Source organism: Aquarana catesbeiana, linkage group LG04, assembly GCF_042186555.1.
Source record: "Aquarana catesbeiana isolate 2022-GZ linkage group LG04, ASM4218655v1, whole genome shotgun sequence".
NCBI classification, from domain to species: Eukaryota; Metazoa; Chordata; class Amphibia; order Anura; family Ranidae; genus Aquarana; species Aquarana catesbeiana.
This window is the reverse complement of record NC_133327.1, coordinates 468,856,844-468,877,980: the sequence shown is the minus strand read 5'-3', so window position 1 is coordinate 468,877,980 and position 21,137 is coordinate 468,856,844. Positions and strand designations below refer to the sequence as shown.

General features: G+C 41.9%; 1 protein-coding gene across 6 annotated transcripts in view; it reads right to left on the bottom strand.

Moving 5' to 3' along the window:
- Positions 1 to 21,137, bottom strand: part of TBCE (tubulin folding cofactor E) — a 689,063-nt gene that overhangs the window by 27,067 nt on the left and 640,859 nt on the right. For 4 of the 6 annotated variants that reach the window (XM_073627582.1, XM_073627581.1, XM_073627586.1 and 1 more), the window contains one exon: positions 8,252 to 8,343. The exons of the other annotated variants lie outside the window; for them this stretch is intronic. In XM_073627582.1, coding sequence (XP_073483683.1) covers positions 8,280 to 8,343 — 64 coding nt within the window. In that variant the 3' untranslated portion in view covers positions 8,252 to 8,279. The remainder of the gene's footprint in view (positions 1 to 8,251; positions 8,344 to 21,137) is intronic. 6 annotated transcript variants of the gene reach the window in all.

Genomic DNA, 21,137 nt, shown 5'->3' with positions numbered 1-21,137 from the left:
TCTGCATAGGCAGTTCTTTGGTGAAGGTAAACTAACCTTTAAATTCAGAATCTGTTGAGGTACACTCACATATGCTGTCTATATCTGCAGAATCAATTTTCCACATTTGATATACCTTCATCCAAGTCTAAGCTATCTGTGGCACCAAATTCTTTGTCTAGAACATCTATTAAAGTATGGTTCATGACCACTATTAAATACACTTTATGAACGCACATCCTATCTAGCCATCATCAGATGCAACCAATGTGTTTCCAAAGGCATAAATTCTACTTACATCATGTGCCTTGTGTTTGTGCAATTTAAATAAATTGGGTTTCTTTTTGTGTAGAAACACAAGAATTGTTCTGCCCACCTTTTACTGCTTTCAGTACTAACAGTCAAAATCCATTCATCACTGGTTGGAAAGTTAAAACGTACATGTATTTACTAGAGATCGACTGATATCTATTTTTCGGTGCCAATACATTACTGATATTTCGACAACCTCTCAGGCCGATATTGTCTGCCGATATTCTGTACATTTAAAAAAAAAAAATAAAATGTTTACACTTTTTTTTTATCACCGTTATTGCTGTCACAAGGAATGTGTCTTTATGTCTTTATGAAGGGATGGGGGTCTATAAGACCCCAAACCCCTCCACTGCACTTGAAAGTATTCAAAACGCCAAGATCAGCGTTTTAGAATACTTTCTATTTTTTAAAACTGGCGCCTTTAAGATGCCAGTAATCCGGGAAGTTATGTCATGACATCACTCCCTGGGTTACTAGCTCCGAGACCCTAACGAAGCATCAGCTTTGTTCGGGTCTTCAGCCAGCCGGCAGATATAACGGCTGGTTGCTCGGGCCTCCCGGTGGGACGGGAGAGCCTGGGCGAGCGGCGGAAGGTGATGGGAGGGGGGATGTCCCCTCCTGCTGTTTGTAATAACAGCCAAGCGGCTGCTGAGCCACATCGGTTGTTATTACAATAAAGCCGACCATCTGCTCTAAAGAACAGTACCAGGGTGATGCCTGGAGCTGCATGCATTACCCCAGTAAAACCCCTTGAAGCAATATCAGTATCATCAGTCTAGTTTGCGACCGATACCAATTTTTCAGAAAATGCTGATATTGGTCTGCAATAATCAGCCTTACAGATAATAGGTCGATCCCTAGTATTTACATGTATCAGGGGTCACAAGAGATCAGCAAAAAATCTGTCAGCGACAGATGCACATATCTGCAGAAAACATTGTAGATATTAAAACTCTAACGTTAACCAGAGAAATAAAAAAGAGAAGGTATGTCCATGAGATTGTGAAGAGGCTAATTGATATAATTATGTGTGTTGCCAAAATAGGTCTTGCTTACAGCGGGAAGGTTGAATCTGTTCATACTTTATGTAACTCTGATCTAAATCAGTCACATTGTTTGGCTCCGCTGTTGACCAATCAAAAAAATTGCATACTGTTGTACTTTCTTGAAGCACATTACTGAGTCCCCTAAATTTGACAGCAAAGCTGTGAGTGATACCAAAAATATGCTTCATGCATGGATATGAGATTAAATTCATTTTCATGCAAATCTTTGATATTTCAAGTGCAGTTTTAGAGTATTTGTAAAAGGCATACATTTGTTATTTTACAGGCATGGTAAATGATGGAAACTGCCAAACATCAAATAACGAAGCAGGGATACATTTTCAAACTGAATTGCAATGGTTAAATAATTTATCTCAAAGGCCAGCATTTTGTTAATGCTCCAATTAAAAGCCATTTACCCTCAAATGATTTTAGTAAGGTTTTTCTATGTAGTAACTAATTGGGTTACAACCAGCCTGGAAGAAAATGTTTCAAAAAATGAAACTTTGATCTGTGATATGCCCTATTTAAAGCCCAAAGAGTCAGATCAGACATGGTGGCTAAAAACTCCTCTGTAGATTGTTAAAAGACTGAGGCCAAAGGGCCAGAGTACTCAGGGAAGGCAGGGAGTCTGACTATGGATAACTGTTCTAAAAAGAGGATACTATTGCCCTGTGGAGAAAGACTACCACTGGAAAATGTCTCAAATTTAAACATTTGCTTATACTCCAACTCCCTGGCTGTGAAATTCCATTTAAAGTGTTGCGGTCTGTGCTCCTCCATAGTCTAAGCATAGAAGCACCAGCATCCTGGGAGAGATTTCAAAGGGTACAAGCCCTGCAGATTAGATATGTGCAGAATGAAAAAATTAGTTTAGTTTCCAGTCGTTATTTAAAAAATTCAGTTCATTTTCGGCATTCATTTTGTATCATTTATTCATTTTTGAATTCGATTGAATTTATTCTATTCCAAATTGGAAAGACGGTTATATTCTTTCGATTTCATTCTATTCTATTGTTTTTTTCTAGTCTATTCTCCTTTTTTTTCTATTATTTTTATTCAATTTGCAAAAAGTAAATATGTACAAAACAGAGCCTCTGGGTATTCCCCGGCTCGGCAGAGACATATAACATAGGTCATAGGTTACATAAGGTAGCAACTACCTACAAACTATCAAAACAAAACTCGCTGCTCGGTTCAACTGATATAATGGAGAATATATCATGACATTTCTGTCTTTATCACATCACCCAGGCAAAGGAGAAACAACTCCACATGACTGCATGAAAAAGCAAAGAAACTATACTTCAGATCATGACCCTTCAGGACCCTGAACTACTGTATTAGAGATGTCAGCAAATATAGTAGGATTATTGTGATGCAGTAGTATTGGGAGATTCTGTCCAGATATTTCACACCTTGTTAAATTTAACAGAACAGCCACATGAATTGTAGGTGGCTTTATATAAAAAAATAGAAGCATTCACTAAACATTTCCAGAAGTCTAGGGAGGGTGTCCCAGGCAACTTCCATTTCAACACGGTGGCCTTTCTTGCAATAAACAGGAGCAGCCCAAGGAGAGTTTTGGTCGCTCGAAGGAGAGCGAGTTGACCCACCAGTGACCAGACCGAGCAAGCAAATCTTCACAGTCTACGGAATAGGTATGGTAGTCAAGGCCGAAATAAATTGTGCAACCTCACCCCAAAAATCTTGAATCTTAGGGCAGAACCAGAACATATGTTGAAAATCAGCATAAGTGTGAGTAGACGTCTAACAATGGGGATAACCTCTATTCAAACAATGGGGTGTGAAGTAAGCTCTGTATAGTAATTTAAACTGGATTAACTGATCTTTGACCACTACCAATTGCAGAAGGGGGTATTCCCACATGTTCTCCCAATCTTCCTTGTTCATATTTGGAATGTCTGCCCGCCACTTAGGCCCTACAGTCCAATACAGATCAAAGGCATTAGGGCTTTGTAAATCTGAGACAGGGACCTAAACAAGGGATCCTCTCGTAATAGGAATTCTAAAACAGACCTTTCAAGGGTCAGCCGAGTGGATCTTAATTTAGAGGAGAAGGCGTGGCGGAGCTGCAAATACCGGAAGAAGTGGGAATTAGGGAGACCAAACCTGTGTTTTAAATCATCGAAGGACCTAAGAGTACCCCCATCAAAAATATGGTCAAGTGTCTTAATTCCTTTAGAGGCCTACACTCTTGAGTCAGGTATAGACAAAATTTCTGGAAATAGTGGGTTGAGCCATAGAGGAGTATCAGGGAGCAACCGGTAAAAAGCGATGTGTTTGCATATTGCAAGCTGCCAAGCTCTGACCACAGCCCTAATAGAATATGTGAGTGGCAATGATACTCGGGTGCCTCTGTAAAGGAGATTCCTAAACGATTCATACGACCCTAAATAGGCCACCTCCAGAACTACTGAACAATTGAAGTTGCCAGAAATGATCCAATTATGGGCATGTGTGAGTAGGGCCGCTAAAAACTAAGCCTTGAAATCTGGGCACACCAAGCCCCCTTGTATCTATGGCCTACGAAGGGTCAATTTAATAAATCTAGGGGTGCCAGAGGGAAGATGAGATCGTGGAGTCATACTTTTTAAAGAAGGCTTTCGGTAACCAAATTGGGGAGTGGCGTAGGACATACAGTATGACAGGAAGAATTTTCATCTTCAGCAAGTTGATTTTACCAATGAGTGTTTGGGGCAAATTTCCCCAAGCCTTCAGTCTATGTTTGATCATGTTCAGCAGGGGATACAAATTCAGTTTACCATACTTAGTAACATCAAGAGTGACGATAATGCCAAGATAACGTAGAGAGGAAGTCCAGGGTACAGGAGGAGAAAGGTCTGCCACCTTACGGGCCTCCTGATCAATGAGCAATATGAGGGACCTTTTTCCAGTTAACTCTTGAGCTGGGAAAAGTCATCAAAACAAGAACGAATGGTTAGGGCTTCCTTTAGTGAAGGTCCTGGATTGTTGAGAAATAAGATGTAATATTGGGGGTTCTTTAGCTTCCATGTAGAGCCTACCAGTGATCTGAGTCCATGCCAGTTGTGCCCTTTAAGGGCTTTTTGGCCCATGTTTATTAACCCCTTCCCGCCGACCGTACGCAGATATGCATACTCAGCTTTCCGGGGTTATACTGCAGCTGCGGGCATCATCCCGGTACCGTTGTTTACAGCGGGCGATCGGCTATCCGAGTATAACAACCGATGCGGCTAAAAGCCGCTCGGCTGTTATACCGGAGGAGCGGGAGGGGACAGCCCCCCCTCCCGCCGCTCTTACCGGGCCTCCCGTGCGATCGGGAGGCCCAGTGTGCAATCGGCTGCCTCTGGCGGCTGTGGGCGGGCTGGAACGAAGCTGTGGGCGGCTTCGTTCCAGCCTTCTCAATGTAAATGCAGAAGCGACGTCATGACGTCACTTCCCGTTTACTCGGCTGCCAATGGCGCCGGTTTTAAAAAAAAATACAGTATTCAGAATCGCTGTTTTCGGCGATCTGAATACTTTGATGTGCAAAGGAGGGATCGGGGGTCTTTTAGACCCCCGATCCCTCCATAAAGAGTACCTGTCACCACCTATTACTGTCACAAGGGATGTTTACATTCCTTGTGACAGCAATAAAAGTAAAAAAAAGAAAAAAATTTTTTTTAAACACAATTTATAAAGTATAAAAATAAATAAATAAAAAAAAAATTTAAAGTGCCCCCCGTCCCCGCGCAGCGAAGAAAAAGCATACGGAAGTCCTGCCCGCACATGTAAACGGTGTTCAAATCACACATGTGAGGTATCGCCGCGATTGTCAGAGCAAGAGCAATAATTCTAGCCCTAGACCTCCTCTGTAACTCAAACCTGGTAACCGTAAAAAAAATTTAAAGCGTTGCCTATGGAAATTCATAGGTACCGTAGTTTGTCGCCATTCCACGAGTGCGTGCAATTATAAAGGGTGACATGTTTGGTATCTATTTACTCGGCGTAACATCATCTTTCATACTATACAAAAAAATTGGGGTAACTTTACTGTTTGGATTTTTTAAAATTCATGAAAGTGTCCCTTTTCCAAAAATTTGCATTTAAAACACCGCTGCACAAATACCATGTGATATAAACTATTGCAACAATCTCTATTTTATTCTCTAGATTCTCTGCTAAAAAAAATATATATAATGTTTGGGAACTCTAAGTAATTTTCTAGCAAAAAATACGGATTTTAACTTGTAAACACCAAATTTCAAAAAATAGGCTTAGTCATGAAAGGGTTAAACAAAAAAAAAAGAAACAAAAAAAATGTATGTCCATCCGGGGTTGCCCGCGCTGGGGTTTCAACTTCACAGCAATAATCAAACAGAAAATACTGAGCCACCTGACTCTACAGCAGGGCCACTGCTCTGGCTTTATTCTTTGGCCCTCTTGGCCATATAACAGAGTTCCTGTACACACAATGAATCTCTTTTGCAGCTGTTGTGCTGCTCAGCCCACAGGGTTGGGCCCTCTGTCTGAGTATACCATGCAGACATGCATGCTTCTCCCTTGCTCGCCTGGACTCTTCGGGAGGGTGGAGCCCAGAACCCTGGTCAGGTGTCTACAAATAGACCTGCACACACCTGATCAGTCAGGGTGCTGGTGGATCGCAAAATCAGGACCCAGGACTGTGGATTTCATCCCACCCGGATTGCTACGAAATCCCCGGGCTACAGGTCCCAAAAGGGATTTTCCTAAACAACAAAGAAACTGAAAAGCCAGTTCCCTCCTAATTGAGCAAATCCCCTGGAGCCCCTTACCTGCCTGGTTGAGAACCCTGTGTCCTTCCGCTGGTGGGGCACTACCACAAAGACCTGATCATCAGTGTATAAAGCCAGTTTCTCTATTATGGTTCCAATAAGAATGCCACGCACGGCACCTGACTGTCATAAGGCAGAGGCAAGGGGCTCCATCACCAGAGCAAACAGGTCTGGGGACAGGGGGTACCCCTGGTGTGTACCCCTCCGGACTTGAAAGGCAGAGGAAAGCATGCCTCCCAGTTTAATCTGGGCTTCCAGGGACTTATACAAAAGTTGAATCCATTTGCAAAATAGGGGGCCAAATCCCAGAACCTGCAACACCGCTGACATACATTGCCAACTCACATAGTCAAAGGATTTTTTTGATATCCAAGGCCACCAGCACCCGGCTCTGAGAATCATGAGAGGGAAACTGGAAGCGAGTAAATACCCTACAAGGATTGATATCGGTGTATTTATTAGGCATAAGGCCAGTTTGTTCAATGTCTACCAAGGGGGGTAGGACCTTTATCAACCTGGTGGCAAGGACCTTGGTTAGGATTTTAATATCATAATTCAAAAGGGATATTGGCCTATAGGAGGGCACATGATGTGGGATCGTTCGCAGGTTTTGGAATCAATATAATATGGGCCTGATACATAGAAGGGGGAGGGCATCACTATTCAAACTGGAGCCCGAAGCTTAGCATACATCTTATACCAGTCTCCAGGGACACCATCCAGCCCTGGAGACATAGCAGTGGGGAAAGAGCTTATGGCATGCTCAATTTCAAGGGTGGAAATAGGAGCCTCCACCTCCTGGGGCAAAAGGGTGGGAAGAGAAAGACACTGGAGTTCCGCTAGTCTAGCTGAAGTGGGCACGGAAGGGACTTGACTGTATAAGGCACCAAAAAACTGACGCAATTCGTGTAGTATAGCTGTAGGCTCGGTTTATTCCTTTCTATTCTTTTCTAATCTATTATATTCAAATTCATTCTATTCAAAATTCGAGTTGCGGAAGATGGTTATATTCTATTTTATTCTGTTCTATTCTATTCCTTTAATATCTATTCTATTTTAATCTATACTATTGTGTTTTATTCTATTATTTCCTATTCTATTCATTTCTAGGCTGTTCTATTCTTTTATTCTCCATTCTATTTCTTTTGATTCCCTTATTTTCTATTCTATTTTAGTCTATTCTTTTATTTTCTATTTTATTCTATTATTTTCTATTCTATTCTTTTATTTTCTATTCTATTTTATTATATTGCTGTTTTTGACTTTGATTTGGATTTCAGACTAATTTAGTTTCTTTATTTCGGATTCATTTAAATTCATTAATATAATACTATTGTAATTCGGAAATTCGGATAAAGCCGAATTTCTAAAAAATGAAAAATTCCTCCAAATTATGATTTGGAACAAAATAAACCGCACATGTCTATTGCAGATCTGTTCCCTTTAAGCAGCAGTTAAGGGACCAGACACCATCCTGACTTTACCCTATACAATGGGTTTACCCCCAACGGAGTCCTCAGGGACAGAGTTCTGCTACAGGCAGACCATGGTTCTGGACCTGTATAGCACCCTGTGGTTAACACAGGATCCAGTGCCCAAAGCAACATTACAAGCCAGCCCCACGTCTTCATTTAGTGGATTAGGGTTTTTGGTAGTTAAGGGTTGGGATCAGGGTATATTAAGTGTAAGAGAAGTTTGATGTTTACTTGGTTAGACTTCAGAGCTCAGTTTTTAAAAAGGTTGAGTATGAGCGTCAGCCTAGGGTCCCATTCACATCTTTCCAGGGTTGTGCTTTAATGAACATTCTGTCACACATTAATGTGTATTTTGGTGAGAGAATCGCCAATGTACCACAATGGACGAGGAAACTCACTTCCCTTATTTTTCCTGAGGCAGCGCACCGCAAGGCATGATGGTGTGTTAATGTGTGCCACAGCACAAAATTATTGGCACAGTAGCTCAAGGCATAAGTGTGAAGCCAACTTAAGGATTATGTCATGGCTAGGGTTCAGGAGGTGTAGATCAAGGCTTTCTACTCTTTTTTATCGTTTTCAGAGTTTGTTGGTGCTCAAAAATGGCATAATAAAAGAAAGATATGACTAATATGTTACTTACCTTAGAACTTTCGTATGTAAGTTTTAACTCAGAACCTGGCACCTTCAGTAGACGAAACAGCAACCCCTTTAACTTCTGAACAGACATAGAATCTAAAATAATGAACATAAAGCTTACTTCTGTAATAGGAACCTTACCTTACAATTCAGTTTTAAAACCTTGGACAATAAAAAGGTACAAAGACCTGACTTTCTTCTAAATATGGTAATTTTTAAATTTTTTTTTACTTTTCAATATTTTCATTGAAGTAACAAATAAATATGGAAATTTAACAACACCCTTAATGATTCCAGGAACATTTTTAATCGCTTGCCGACTGGCTCGCGCCGATATACGTCAGCAACATGGCACTCTTGCGCAAATTGACATACCTGTACGTCAGCCTGCAAAAGCAGGATATCGATGTTCGCCGGCGGCCCACGATCACGACTAGGAGAGGCAGAATGGGGAAATGCCTATGTAACCTGACAGAGCTCTTCTGTTCCCTGTCATCGGGAACAGTGATCTCTGTCATGTCAGTGGTAGCCCATCCCCCTACAGTTAGAACACGCTGAGGGAACACACTTAACCCCTTGATCGCCCCTAGTGTTAACCCCCTCCCTGCCAGTGACATTTATACAGTAATCAGTGGCTATTTTTAGCTCTGATCGCTGTATAAATGTCAATGGTACCAAAATAGTGTTAAAAGTGTCTGATCTGTCTGCCGCAATGTCGCAGTCCCGATAAAAATCGCAGATCACCGCCATTACTATTAAAAAAAAAAAAGAATAATAAAAATGTCATAAATCTATCCCCTATTTTGTAGACGCTATAACTTTTGCGCAAACCAATCAATATACACTTATTGTGATTTTTTTTTTACCAAAAATATGTAGAATACATATCAGCCTAAACTGAGGAAGAAATGTATATATTTTTGGGGGATTTTTTTTATAGTAAAAAGTAAAAAATATTGCTTTTTTTTTAAATTGTCAGTGTTTTTTTTGTTTATAGCGCAAAAAATAAAAACTGCAGAGCTGATCAAATACCGCCAAAAGAGAGCTCTATTTGTGGGAAAAAAAGGACGTCAATTTTGTTTGGGTACAGCGTCGCACGGCCGTTAAAACCACGCAGTGCCGTATCGCAAAAAATGCTCTGGTCATTAAAATCTTCCAGGGCTGAAGTGGTTAAAGGACATTTTTTTCCTGTTTCTATGATATTTTTTTTTGATAATCAGTGTACTTTTACATTTTTGTTCACTTTTTACTTTTTTTCTAATATCATAAACGTTTGTAATTTTGGAGTCTACGATCCTTAAAATATAACCATTTGTTCACTAAATATTTGTATGAACTCTACTGTTTGAAATCTTAAAAAAAAAATCCATGATAACTTGACAATTCAACTGTATTGATTGAGAGATGTTAAATGAAAAACTGGTTATATTTGTTTTCATGCCTTCAAAAGTGGCCTCAGCATCCAAAAATATTGATATGTTAACAAGGATGGAATTTTAACTTTCATTGAATCTCTGAAGCCCTTATAATAAAATATATTTGTTGCACTTTTCATAAAATAATTTGTGCATTCAGGAAACAAGTGGGTTCAAATATTACATTTTATATTGTGTAAAAAAAAAAATCTTATTTTGCTATTGTTTATTGAGGAATACAGATGATTGATAAAACTAGTAAGACATCCACAAGCAGTACCCATCACCTACCACACCTTGGGGCCAAAGATGATGTAATCACATCACCCTCATAAAGATTTGTAAATGCACGCAAGGGCGGCTGGGTCTACCTTGCAATCCGTAGACAGTAAAACTTGATAGCGGACATCCAAACCCCCCCCCCCCCCCCCCCAAAAAAAAACACCCTAGTAGAATGTGTAGTCCTGCTCTGGCAACAATCTTCTCATTGGAATCACAAAAAAACAGACCATATCAGTCCCATGAGAGCATCTGCCAAGCCTGCCAACAGTATTTTTGTTCTTGAAACAAAACAGTTGACTTTTTCATTTAGACAACATGCCAACAGATGTGCATCACTCATTAAAGATATATCTGGCAAAACACCTCCTGGTGCAAAAACTATTCCTCAGGATTCAGGCTTTTCATGGCTGAGTTAATCTGTTTGCCAGTTTTCCCCACCAGGAATTTGTAATGCAGAAAGGACAGGAATGTTCCTTTCCAACACTGTGAGGCGGGGTTTACACACTCACTGCATCCGTCTCACAGCAGGGGTCCAGTGCGTCCCGGTTCACCGTTTCAGGTCCGATTTCAGCCCAAATTTTGGGCTGAATTCGGACCTGAAACGGACCAAAAGACATACAGCGTTTTTGCGCAAAACGCACCAGACCTGCTGCGGAGATATGTGAACCGGCTCCTTAGAGAGGCGGTCAAAATCTCCCGCTATTGCGAATTGGATGTGGAAAACCAGCATCCGGTTCGCAATGGTGTGAACCCAGCCTAAAATGTGATATACCTAGTGCACTGCTGCCAAACTTTTCCCAAATAGACAACATACTGGTAGACTTTTTGAGAAGAAATAAAAACATAATCTTAATTGAATAATCCCCATAATGTAAAGCTAAAATGAGAGCACAGTTCAGTTATTTCTAAACTCTTAGTGACTTATCAGGCCTTGAACATTTTAAACAAACTGTTTGTAGAGCTCAAGCCATAAAGCCAAAGAACCCGCAATCTCTGGTTTGTTAAATAAAAGGATGGAGAAAGCTTTAAGACTTGTTTGTTCAGCTGATCCCCGTCTAGAGGACTAGCAAGGCTGTCCAAAGTCTCTTTTTAGACAACTACCAGAGAAAAACTAGTTTCAAAAAGAAGTGTTATTCCGCCTATTTTTCAAAGTTTATGATAAAAAGCGTTCAAATTATATTTTATAGTCCATGTCATTATTTCAGTGTATGCTGGCACAATAGTAGTTCTGTTATAAAATAAAAAATAAATTATTATTATATTATTTTGATGTAGAGCAGTGGTTCTCAACTCCTGTCCTCGGGACCCACCAACAGGCCAGGTTTGCAAGATAACTGAAATACATCACAGGTGATATCATTTGCTGCTCAGTGATTGCAGTATTCTAGTCTGCATTTCCCCAAGGTAATACTTAAATTCTGGCCTGTTAGTGGGTCCTGAGGACCGGAGTTGAGAACCACTGATGTAGAGCATATTAGAAGTAAAAATACCTTTAAGTATACCAATTATTGTTGTTAATGACATATATACAGTATCTCACATTTTTTATAATTATTTTACTATATCTTTTCATTTGACAACACTGAAGAAAGTGAAAATGTCCAAATTGAGCCAAATTAGCCATTTTCCCTTCCCGGTGTCATGTGACTTGTTAGTGTTACAAGGTCTCAGGTGTGAATAGGGAGCAGGTGTGTTAAATTTGGTGCTATCGCTCTCACTCTCTCATACTGGCCACCTTATAGCAAAGAACTATCTGAGGATCTAAAAAAAAAGAATTGTTGCTCTACATAAAGATGGCCTAGGCTATAAGAAGATTGCCAAGACACTGCAACTGAGCTGCAGCATGGTGGCCAAGACCATACAGCGGTTTAACAGGACAGGTAAATGCAAGTGCTCAGCGTCCTATCCCGAGGTTGTCTTTGGGAAACAGACATGAGTGCTGCCAGCATTGCTGTAGAGGTTGAAGGGGTGGGGGGGTCAGCCTGCCAGTGCTTAGACCATACGCCGCACACTACATCAAATTGGTCTGCATGGCTGTCGTTCCAGAAGAGAGCCTCTTCTAAAGATGATGCACAAGAAAGCCTGCAAACAGTTTGCTGAAGACAAGCAGACAAAGGACATGGATTACTGGAACCATGTCCTGTGGTCTGTTGAGACCAAGATAAAACTATTTGGTTCAGATGGTGTCAAGGGTGTGTGGGGGCAACCAGGTAAGGCGTACAAAGACAAGTGTGTCTTGCCTACAGTCAAGCATGGTGGTGGGAGTGTCATGGACTGGGGCCGTAATAGAATGTATAAACAACTGACTCCATCTTAGATTCCCCTCCATTTTACATAAAGTATAAATGAACTTTTGTGTGTGTGTAAGTTTTGCCATGGTCAGTTTGACTAGCAGTTTGCATAGAACCACACCCTATGAGATGTGGTTAAACCGAATCTAAGTCAGCAAGTCATCAGCTATTTCTTGTTATCTAGTCAAGCAGCCTAACTCTTGATAAGAAAGTACTGAGTGTGAAGTTTGAATAACCCTTAGACATGTATTTTTACTGGTATATATACAATACCATTGTATTCAATAAAGACAGAGATCTTATGAACACACTCAAAGCTTGTTTCCTGTGTCTCATTTGGACTCTCACGGATCCGAGGGTCCTGGTGGTATGCCTGCATAAACCAGGGTGGTCGTCAAGGTGTATAATTCCTTTCAAATGGGGGCTCGTCCCAGATAAAGCAATCATCCTTGGTAAGTAAACGTTTGTCTTATTTTGACAAATTATTTTTCTCGCCTCAGCTCTGATAAAGCTTTAGTCCTTTAAAAACTATATTAAAAAGAGACGCACCACGCCTTAAAGGTCTTTGGGAGTACTGAGTCCTAGAGAGAGGATTCATTAACATTGTGAAATGTCTTTGGGAGACCTGAGAATCCTAGAGAGGATTCATTAATATTAGACAAAACAGTACTGTAACTCCTTTTGGGAAGGAGAGAAAGGGTTCAGGTGGTAATCACCACCGTGACCCAAATCTCTGTTTGCTTTGTCTTTCTGTCGCATAGAAGTATAAGATAATTTGTTGTGTGGAAGAAGCTGTAAGGTAAGACAGCCTCTGGTTCACTGTAATATGGGTCAAGAACATGGTAAAGAGGCTCCGCCTTCCCCTGGCCCCGGGAAACTTCTAAGGATTATGTTTCTAGGGTTTGTGGTACTGATTATGAATTTATAAATCCTTGGGTGTCAAATTTAGCAGGGTGGACTGAAACTATGCATAGTAGTTATCCCTTGCCCCGAGATGGAGATAACGATGAATTTCATATGGATATAGTGAAAGGTTTATGTCTTGGTGATATTAAGGCTTTCCCGTGGTTTTCAGGAGACCCTCAGTGGGATATGAAATCCATCACAGCTTTAGGATCATACCAAATTGTCCAGTGAATCTCTTAAGTAGGGACTTGCTAGGAAAATTGGGTATGAAGATAATAATGTCCCCAAGTGGCCGTCTTACTGTCTATTCAAAAAAGATCCCCATCATGCCCATTTTGGCCCTAAGCAATGAAGTACCAACAGAAGAATTCCCAAAAGATTTACAAAATGCCTGGTCAGATGGGTCTTTGGATGTGGGTCTCATCTCCTGTACCCCATACAAAGCCACCCTCAAACCTTGGGCAGAATCCATATACCACAAACAATACCCTTTGTCAAAAGAAAAGGACAGAATTGCTCCCATGGTGGAACATTTCCTTAAACAAGGTATTTTAAAGGAAACAATTTCACCTTACAACACTCCTATAAATCCAGTTAAAAAGCCGGATGGCAGTTATAGGTTTGTTCAGGACCTTAGGGCCATAAATAATCATGTAGTGCCCATAGCACCTATAGTACCTGATGTGCCATCACTCCTGACTTCTATACTATCCAATGCAGAGTATTTCACAGTAATTGATTTAGAAAATGCATTTTTTAGCGTCCCACTGGATGAAGAGACACAGCCTATTATTGCATTTTGTTTTAGAAATCACCAGATGAACTGGTGCAGAATGCCCCAAGGGTATGTAGACTCCCCTGTAGTTTATTAAGATGTACTCCAGGCAACCCTACAGTCCTGGACTCCTCGCAATGGTTCAGTCCTATTACTGTATGTTGATGCTTTGTTGTTATGCAGTCCGAGCCAGGTTGCCAGCAGAGAGGATGGTAAAGATTTATTGTACTGGTTAGCAGAAAACGGTCACAAAGTCTCTAAAAAGAAATTGCAATGGTGTCAAGAGATTGTTAAATACCTTGGTTTTACCCTCACAAAAGGAGAAAGAAAAGTCAGTCACAAGAGAGCTACGGCTCTCGTGGGTCTGCCCCGCTCACTGACAAAGAAAGATATGCTATTGTTTCTTGGTATGATTGGTTACTGCCACCAATGGATACCTGACTGCTCTTTCTATGATAACCTCCTGAGGCAAACCACAGGCTCAGACATGCCAGATTGTGTAAAATGGACAGATGAAATGTGTGTTGCATTTGTGTACCTTAAGACAGCAATAGTAACAGCCCCTGGCCTCGGACTGCCCAATTATGGCAAGATGTTTCATTTGTTTGCCAGGGACAATTGTAAAACAATGGCGGGAGTCCTGGCGCAGGAACACGGAGGAAAACTCCACCCTATTGCATTTTTTTCAAGAGTAGTGCCAATGCTGGTACAGGGCATGCCGGCGTGTCTTAGAGCTTTGGCATCCTGTGCTATGTTAGTAGAAATGGCTACTTCTTTTACTCTAGGACAGTGATGGCGAACCTTGGCACCCCAGATGTTTTAGAACTACATTTCCCATGATGCTCATACACTCTGCAGTGTAGCTGAGCATCATGGGAAATGTAGTTCCAAAACATCTGGGGTGCCAAGGTATGCCATCACTGCTCTAGGACATCCAACCACCTTACATACTACTCATAATGTATCCATTTTGTTGAAAAATATTCATACCCAACATATGTCAGCCCAAAGATTGAGTGGATACGAAGTTATTCTCCTCTCAAATCCAAATCTCGAAAATAAAATATGCTTCACCCACTTCAGGCCCAGCCCTGATCCTAAATGCGTTACTAGGTTTAAAAGGAGAAGAGGATGGAGATAAATGGATACCAGATAAATGAGGAAAGTAAAAACAGGAAGATAGAGGAATTCTTAAAAGGTGCCAAATTAACTAAGATTACAAAAAATTCTAGAGAGGCTCTGGAGAAACCAATTACAGAGGAGGAGATATATAGAGCAATAGCAGACAGTACACAGGGGAAAAGTCCGGGTCCGGATGGGTTCACCACATATTACTACAAGAAATTTAAAGACATACTAGTTCCGAAAATGTGTAAGTACATGAACGGGGTGGGAAGTGAATATGAACTAAGTAATGAGGCGCTTTTCGCTACAATCACCGTAATCCCCAAAGAGGCCAAAGACGCAACTTTATGCGCGAGTTACAGACCGATATCACTGATTAATGTAGACACAAAAATATACTCAAAAGTACTGGCCACGAGGATAAAAGAACTGATGAATGGGGTGATTCATCCGGACCAAGTAGGCTTTATAGCAGGAAGGGAAGGAAGAGACAATGGGGTGAGAACCCTATTGTTGCTCCAGAAGAGAAGGGAGGAGGGACTCCCAGGTCTGCTCTTGTCAAGTGATGCCGAAAAGGCGTTTGACAGGGTGGCCTGGGAGTTCCTGTTTAGAACCCTAGAAATAATAGGAATCGGCCCCAAGATGATAGGATGGATTAAAGCACTTTATAGGAAACCTAAGGCGGCCATTAAGATCAATGGAACCCTGTCATCACCTTTCGAGATGAAGAGAGGGACAAGACAGGGATGCCCCCTGTCCCCCCTTCTCTTCGTGTTGGCCCTAGAACCCCTCCTGTCAACAATTAGAAATAATCCTGACATTGAAGGATTTAAGGTGGGAGAAGAGGCGCACAAACTGGCCGCTTATGCGGACGATGTGCTCTTCTATATAAGTAACCCCGGAAATACACTACCAAGATTGGTCAAAATATTAAAACAATATGGAGAAATAACAAACTTTAAGATCAATATGGGGAAATCGGAAATTTTAAAGATAAAAGTGAGTAAAATAGAGGAGGAAAAACTGAAGAGAGATTTCCAATTCTGTTGGAAAAAAGAGATCAAATATCTGGGAATAATGCTTTCAAACTCCCCGGAAAAGTTATATAGAAAAAACTATATCCATCTCTTAGAGGAAATAAGGAGGGAAGGGAAAAAACTTCAGATAAAACCTCTTTCATGGATGGGGCGTATTAACGCCATAAAGATGGTCCTCTTGCCTAAGATCACGTATAAATTCCAAATGTTGCCTATTAGACTCCCACAGGAATATATTAGAAAACTGAAATCAATAATCTCTAACATAATATGGAAGAACAAAAGATCAAGAATATCTCTCAAGACACTAAAACAAGATAGAGACAAAGGAGGCCTCGCGGTCCCAGATATCTTAAAATATTATAAAGCAATAATTATATCAAGAGCAATAGAATGGGCTAGGGATAACCAAGAAAAAAGATGGGTGAACATAGAGAATCACTATAGTAAAACACGTTTAGGATCTATTATTTGGAACCCTCCGAGTCACAGAACAGTAGATGAGGAAACACACGGTTTGACAAAAATAGTTTTAAAGACATGGGAGGTAGTATATAAACAGTTAGATAAGACTTTTAATTCTCCCCTGATAGAATTAAAGGAGAATGAATATTTTGCACCAGGGAAAAGAGATATAGGGGGGAACTGGATAAAAAAAGATAAAGTACAGCTTAGAGAAATACTTAAAAAAGGGAAAATAGTCACAATAACTGAATTGAAAGAAAACACTGACACATGGGTGATAGATGAATGGAGGTACATGCAATTAGATCGCTTCGTGAAAAATTTACCTCAACCAATAAGATCTGGAGAAAACTTGACAGAATTAGAAAAATTATGTTGTTCGGAAAAGACAAAAAACACAATATCTAAGCTATATAAACTAATATTAAAAGAAGAAGAAGCAGAGGTACCCACATTCATCAGAAGCTGGGAAAAGGAATTGGGAACACAAAAAGACACGAGCACGATTAATAAAATGCTATTTCTGGCCCATAGCTCAGCGGCAGATATAAAAACGGCCGAGATGAATTATAAATGCATGGCAAGGTGGTACGCAACGCCAGATAGGATGAGTAAATTCCAACATGGGAAATCGGCAGAGTGTTGGCGGGGATGTGGAGAGATGGGTACTATGGCTCACTTATGGTGGAATTGCCCGGTAATTAAAAAATATTGGAAAAAAATCTTGAGTTTGATAAAGGAGATTACAAAAATAGAGGTGAAGGAGGATCCGTGGGTGGTTCTCTTCCACTGCATAGAGGGAAGTGTGAAACAATATAAAACATCTCTGGTTCCACATCTATTAAACGCAGCAAAAAGATTAATCCCCAAAAATTGGTGGGGAAAAGAAAGTCCGGAGATGTGGGACTGGATAAATGCCGTGGAAGAGACCCACACCATGGAGCAGTTTTCTTTGTACAAAGAGGAAAAGAGAGAAGTAGACAAATGGAAATGTTGGAAGGAGTTTAAAAAAACATGGAGTTATGCAGAAAAAATCAGGATGTAACTACCTACTAAATTAGATCATGGGCATTGCACAAGGGGGGGGGGAGAGGGGGGGGAGAGGGGAGGGAGGGGGGAGGGAGGGGGGAGGGAGGGGGGAGGGAGGGGGGAGGGGAGAGGGGAGGGAGGGGGGAGGGAGGAAGGGGGGAGGGAGGGAGGGAGGGGGGAGGGAGGGGGGAGGGAGGGGGGAGGGAGGGGGGAGGGAGGGGGGGTTATATATACATATACATGTATATGGTTTTTTTGCCTTTTTTTTTTTTTTTTTTAGATAGGTGAAACAGAGAGATTCATAAATAAAGATAAAATTTTAGAGAAGGAGAACTAAGGGTTGTGCCTTATCAGGTGAGGTTAAGTTTTATATAAGTATTTTTTGTAAACCCCTGTTTTGACCTCCCGTGGAAAACAAAAATAAATACGCCACAGTGATGAAGAGATGAGAAGAGACATATATGAGCGAGAAAGCTGAATTAGTCTCCCTAGGAATTTTCTGAAGTGGCAAAAAAAAAAAAAAAAAAAAAAAGGAGAAGAGGATGAGGTAGTTCCTCAACATGAGTACATTGTAATAATCCACCAGGACACATCTCCACGTGCAGACATGTCTTCCACTGTAATCCCTGGGGCACAAAATGTTTTTGTTGATGGTTCTTGTTCTAGACCAAATGACAACACATATCATGCAGGATATGCTGTAGTCCCGTTGCCTGATGTAGTGCTTGAAGCAAACCCAGATCCATTTCAATCAGCACAGGCTGCAGAACTGATTGCTCTTACAAGAGCATGCCAGCTCTTTGAAGGACAGCATGTGAACATTTATACTGATTCTAAATACACATTCGGTGTATGCCACGATTTTGGTATTATCTGGTTAAAAAGAGGGTACATAGCAGCAGATGGCAAATCAATTTCACATTCAACATTAGTGTCCAGCCTTTTGGAAGTGATTAAATTGCCTTGCTCTATAGCTATCCTCCACTGCAAGGTACATACCACAAACCAAGATGATGTTTCAAAAGGAAATGCCTTAGCTGATAAAGCAGCAAAAGGAAGCAGCTTCTAAACAAGAAGCTACCATACAAATGCCATCACTTACGCCTGAAATGCCCATTAGACCAAACCTTGTCAGATCTTCAGACATATGCTACAGACACAGATATTAAATAATGGAATATTGCAGGAGTGCAGAAAAGCCCAGATACTGAACTTGTCTGTCAAGAGGGGAGACCATGTATACCTGTAGCTAGTGCACCTTTATTTCTTTATCAGTATCATGGGGTAGGGCACAGAGGCTGGCAGGTCACATGTGAATTATTGGACAATGATTTCTTTATCCCCGGTCTTCCCTTTTTGGTCAAATCATATGTTGCCAAATGCATCACATGCATCCGAAACAACCCAAGAAATCCACACAAGGAAAAACATGGACACCTTACATATCTATCCACACCTTTTACACATTTACAGATTGACTTCACCCATATGCCTAAGTTAGGTAAAAGGCAGGAGTATTTACTTGTGATAGTAGACATGTTCTCAAGATGGACAGAAGCATTTGTAACCACAAAAGAGGATGCACAAACAGTTATAATAATCCTCATGCAGGGAGGCGTGGCTAAGCTGGCGACCTGAGCGGACGCGTGTGAGCTGAGCTCCGCAGTTACCTGCTTCTATTATCGGCCTTTTTTAGAGATCGTATATACCTATAAAGCCTGAAGCATACCGCATACCCAGGGAGACCTCGGGGTATGAGGTGCCTCAGCTCCTAAGGCCTCCCCACAGGAACAGAAGCGGGCCTCCACGTGCAGCTCGAACATGGCGACACAGACGTTGCCGGCAGATCCGTTCACTTCAGAGGAAGATCGCTTCACGGCCCTTATGCAGGCCATTACCGGCTGCAAAACCACCCTAACGGAGAAGATTGATCTCCTCCAAACTGAAGTGGGGCTTATGCAGAGAGATATGGACAGGTTCCGCGACCGCCTTGGGGAAGTGGAACGCCGGGTGGGCAAGACGGAGGACAACACACAAGACCATCGGGAGTGCATTCGCACCCTGCAGGTGAAGGTGAGAGCGCTAGAGTCCCGTGCTGAAGACAGCGAAAACAGGAGCAGGCGGAACAACCTACGATTGGTTGGCCTGCCGGAGGGAGCGGAGGGCCAAGACCCTACTACCTTCACAGAAAGGCTCCTGCACACCCTGCTACCCAGAGCACAGTTCTCCCCGCACTTCCTTGTGGAGAGGGCCCACAGGATTCCGGCTGTCTGAGGCCCACAGGGCTCCCAGCCACGCACCTTCATATTCCGGCTCTTGAACTTCCGGGACTGGGGCCAAATTTCCATGCCGCGAGGCATAGAAATTTGAGGAGCTCCAGTTTGAGAACACCAGGGTAATGATCTTCCTGGATTACACAGTGGAAACGCAGAGGCTGCGCTGTACCTTCGACCATGTCAAGACCCAATTGCGCACGAGAGGGATGAAATACAGCATGCTGTTCCCTGCACGCCTCCGAGTCATTGATGGTGAATCTACTAAGTATTTCACCTCTCCAGATGATGACTCGCAATGGCTGAACAATCTACCTAGAGCGAGGTAAATGCCTTTCCCTTTGTTATTGCCCTCTGTGTTACACACCCTGTTTAAAGAACTGTCCCAGCTGTGCCCATGTTGGGGAAATACTTTTATCATTGTGGGGCCTGTACTATACATCTGGCGCGCTCCTCTGGCCATGCGCCCGAGTATGCTACATAGATGCCTCCTGCCTCTAACTAATACCCTGCCTACTACCCTGCCCTGATAATCCTGGGTTTGGGGGCCCCCTGGGGTTTTTCTATCCCAAACAGAATGCATGCTTGTGTAATGGCCGGAAGCCCCTGGGCTTCCAGAGGACCAATATATACCCTGGGACGGCCACCTGAACCATATAATGGTCGCCCTCCACGTGCTGCTTCCTTTAATGAGACTGCTCCTCTACCTGGCAGGGGACGAATCCAACTGCATGCCCATTAACCCTGTGACAGCATGAGGGCCCTATTGACTGCCCATGGCACTGCTCGGCTGTGGTCTGCCCCAGGATGGATGGACCCAGGAGCACTCTCTCTATCTCTTGCAAGTGACTGGTGATCTATGCACTAGAGGAGGGCTGAGCCATTTTCTCCTCACAAATGATGCAGGCACCACATGCAAACCAGCCTACACCTGTAGGGCACAGCTAGAGCCATTTCCTGGTTTTATCAACTTTTAATCTGCACCACATGTAATCTTGTACCGTTTCTGTTAAGATATCCATGCAGGTAACCTAGGCTAAGGCCTGCAGACTTCTGGATCACACAGATATAATGTACTAATTCCTCAGTTGTTGGCTATCTCACTGTGCCTATAGGAGAACTTCCTATACTGTGTGGGAACTATTAGTTGTGTTAGTTACGTTGTGGGGTCTAAGCACTCCAGGTACGTGTTAATGCATGCAATAATTGACACACTTGAAATGCTCCTATTGGGAATATATATACCTCCACCTGCTACCACCTCACTATTGAAGACGCTGGTCCCAATTATG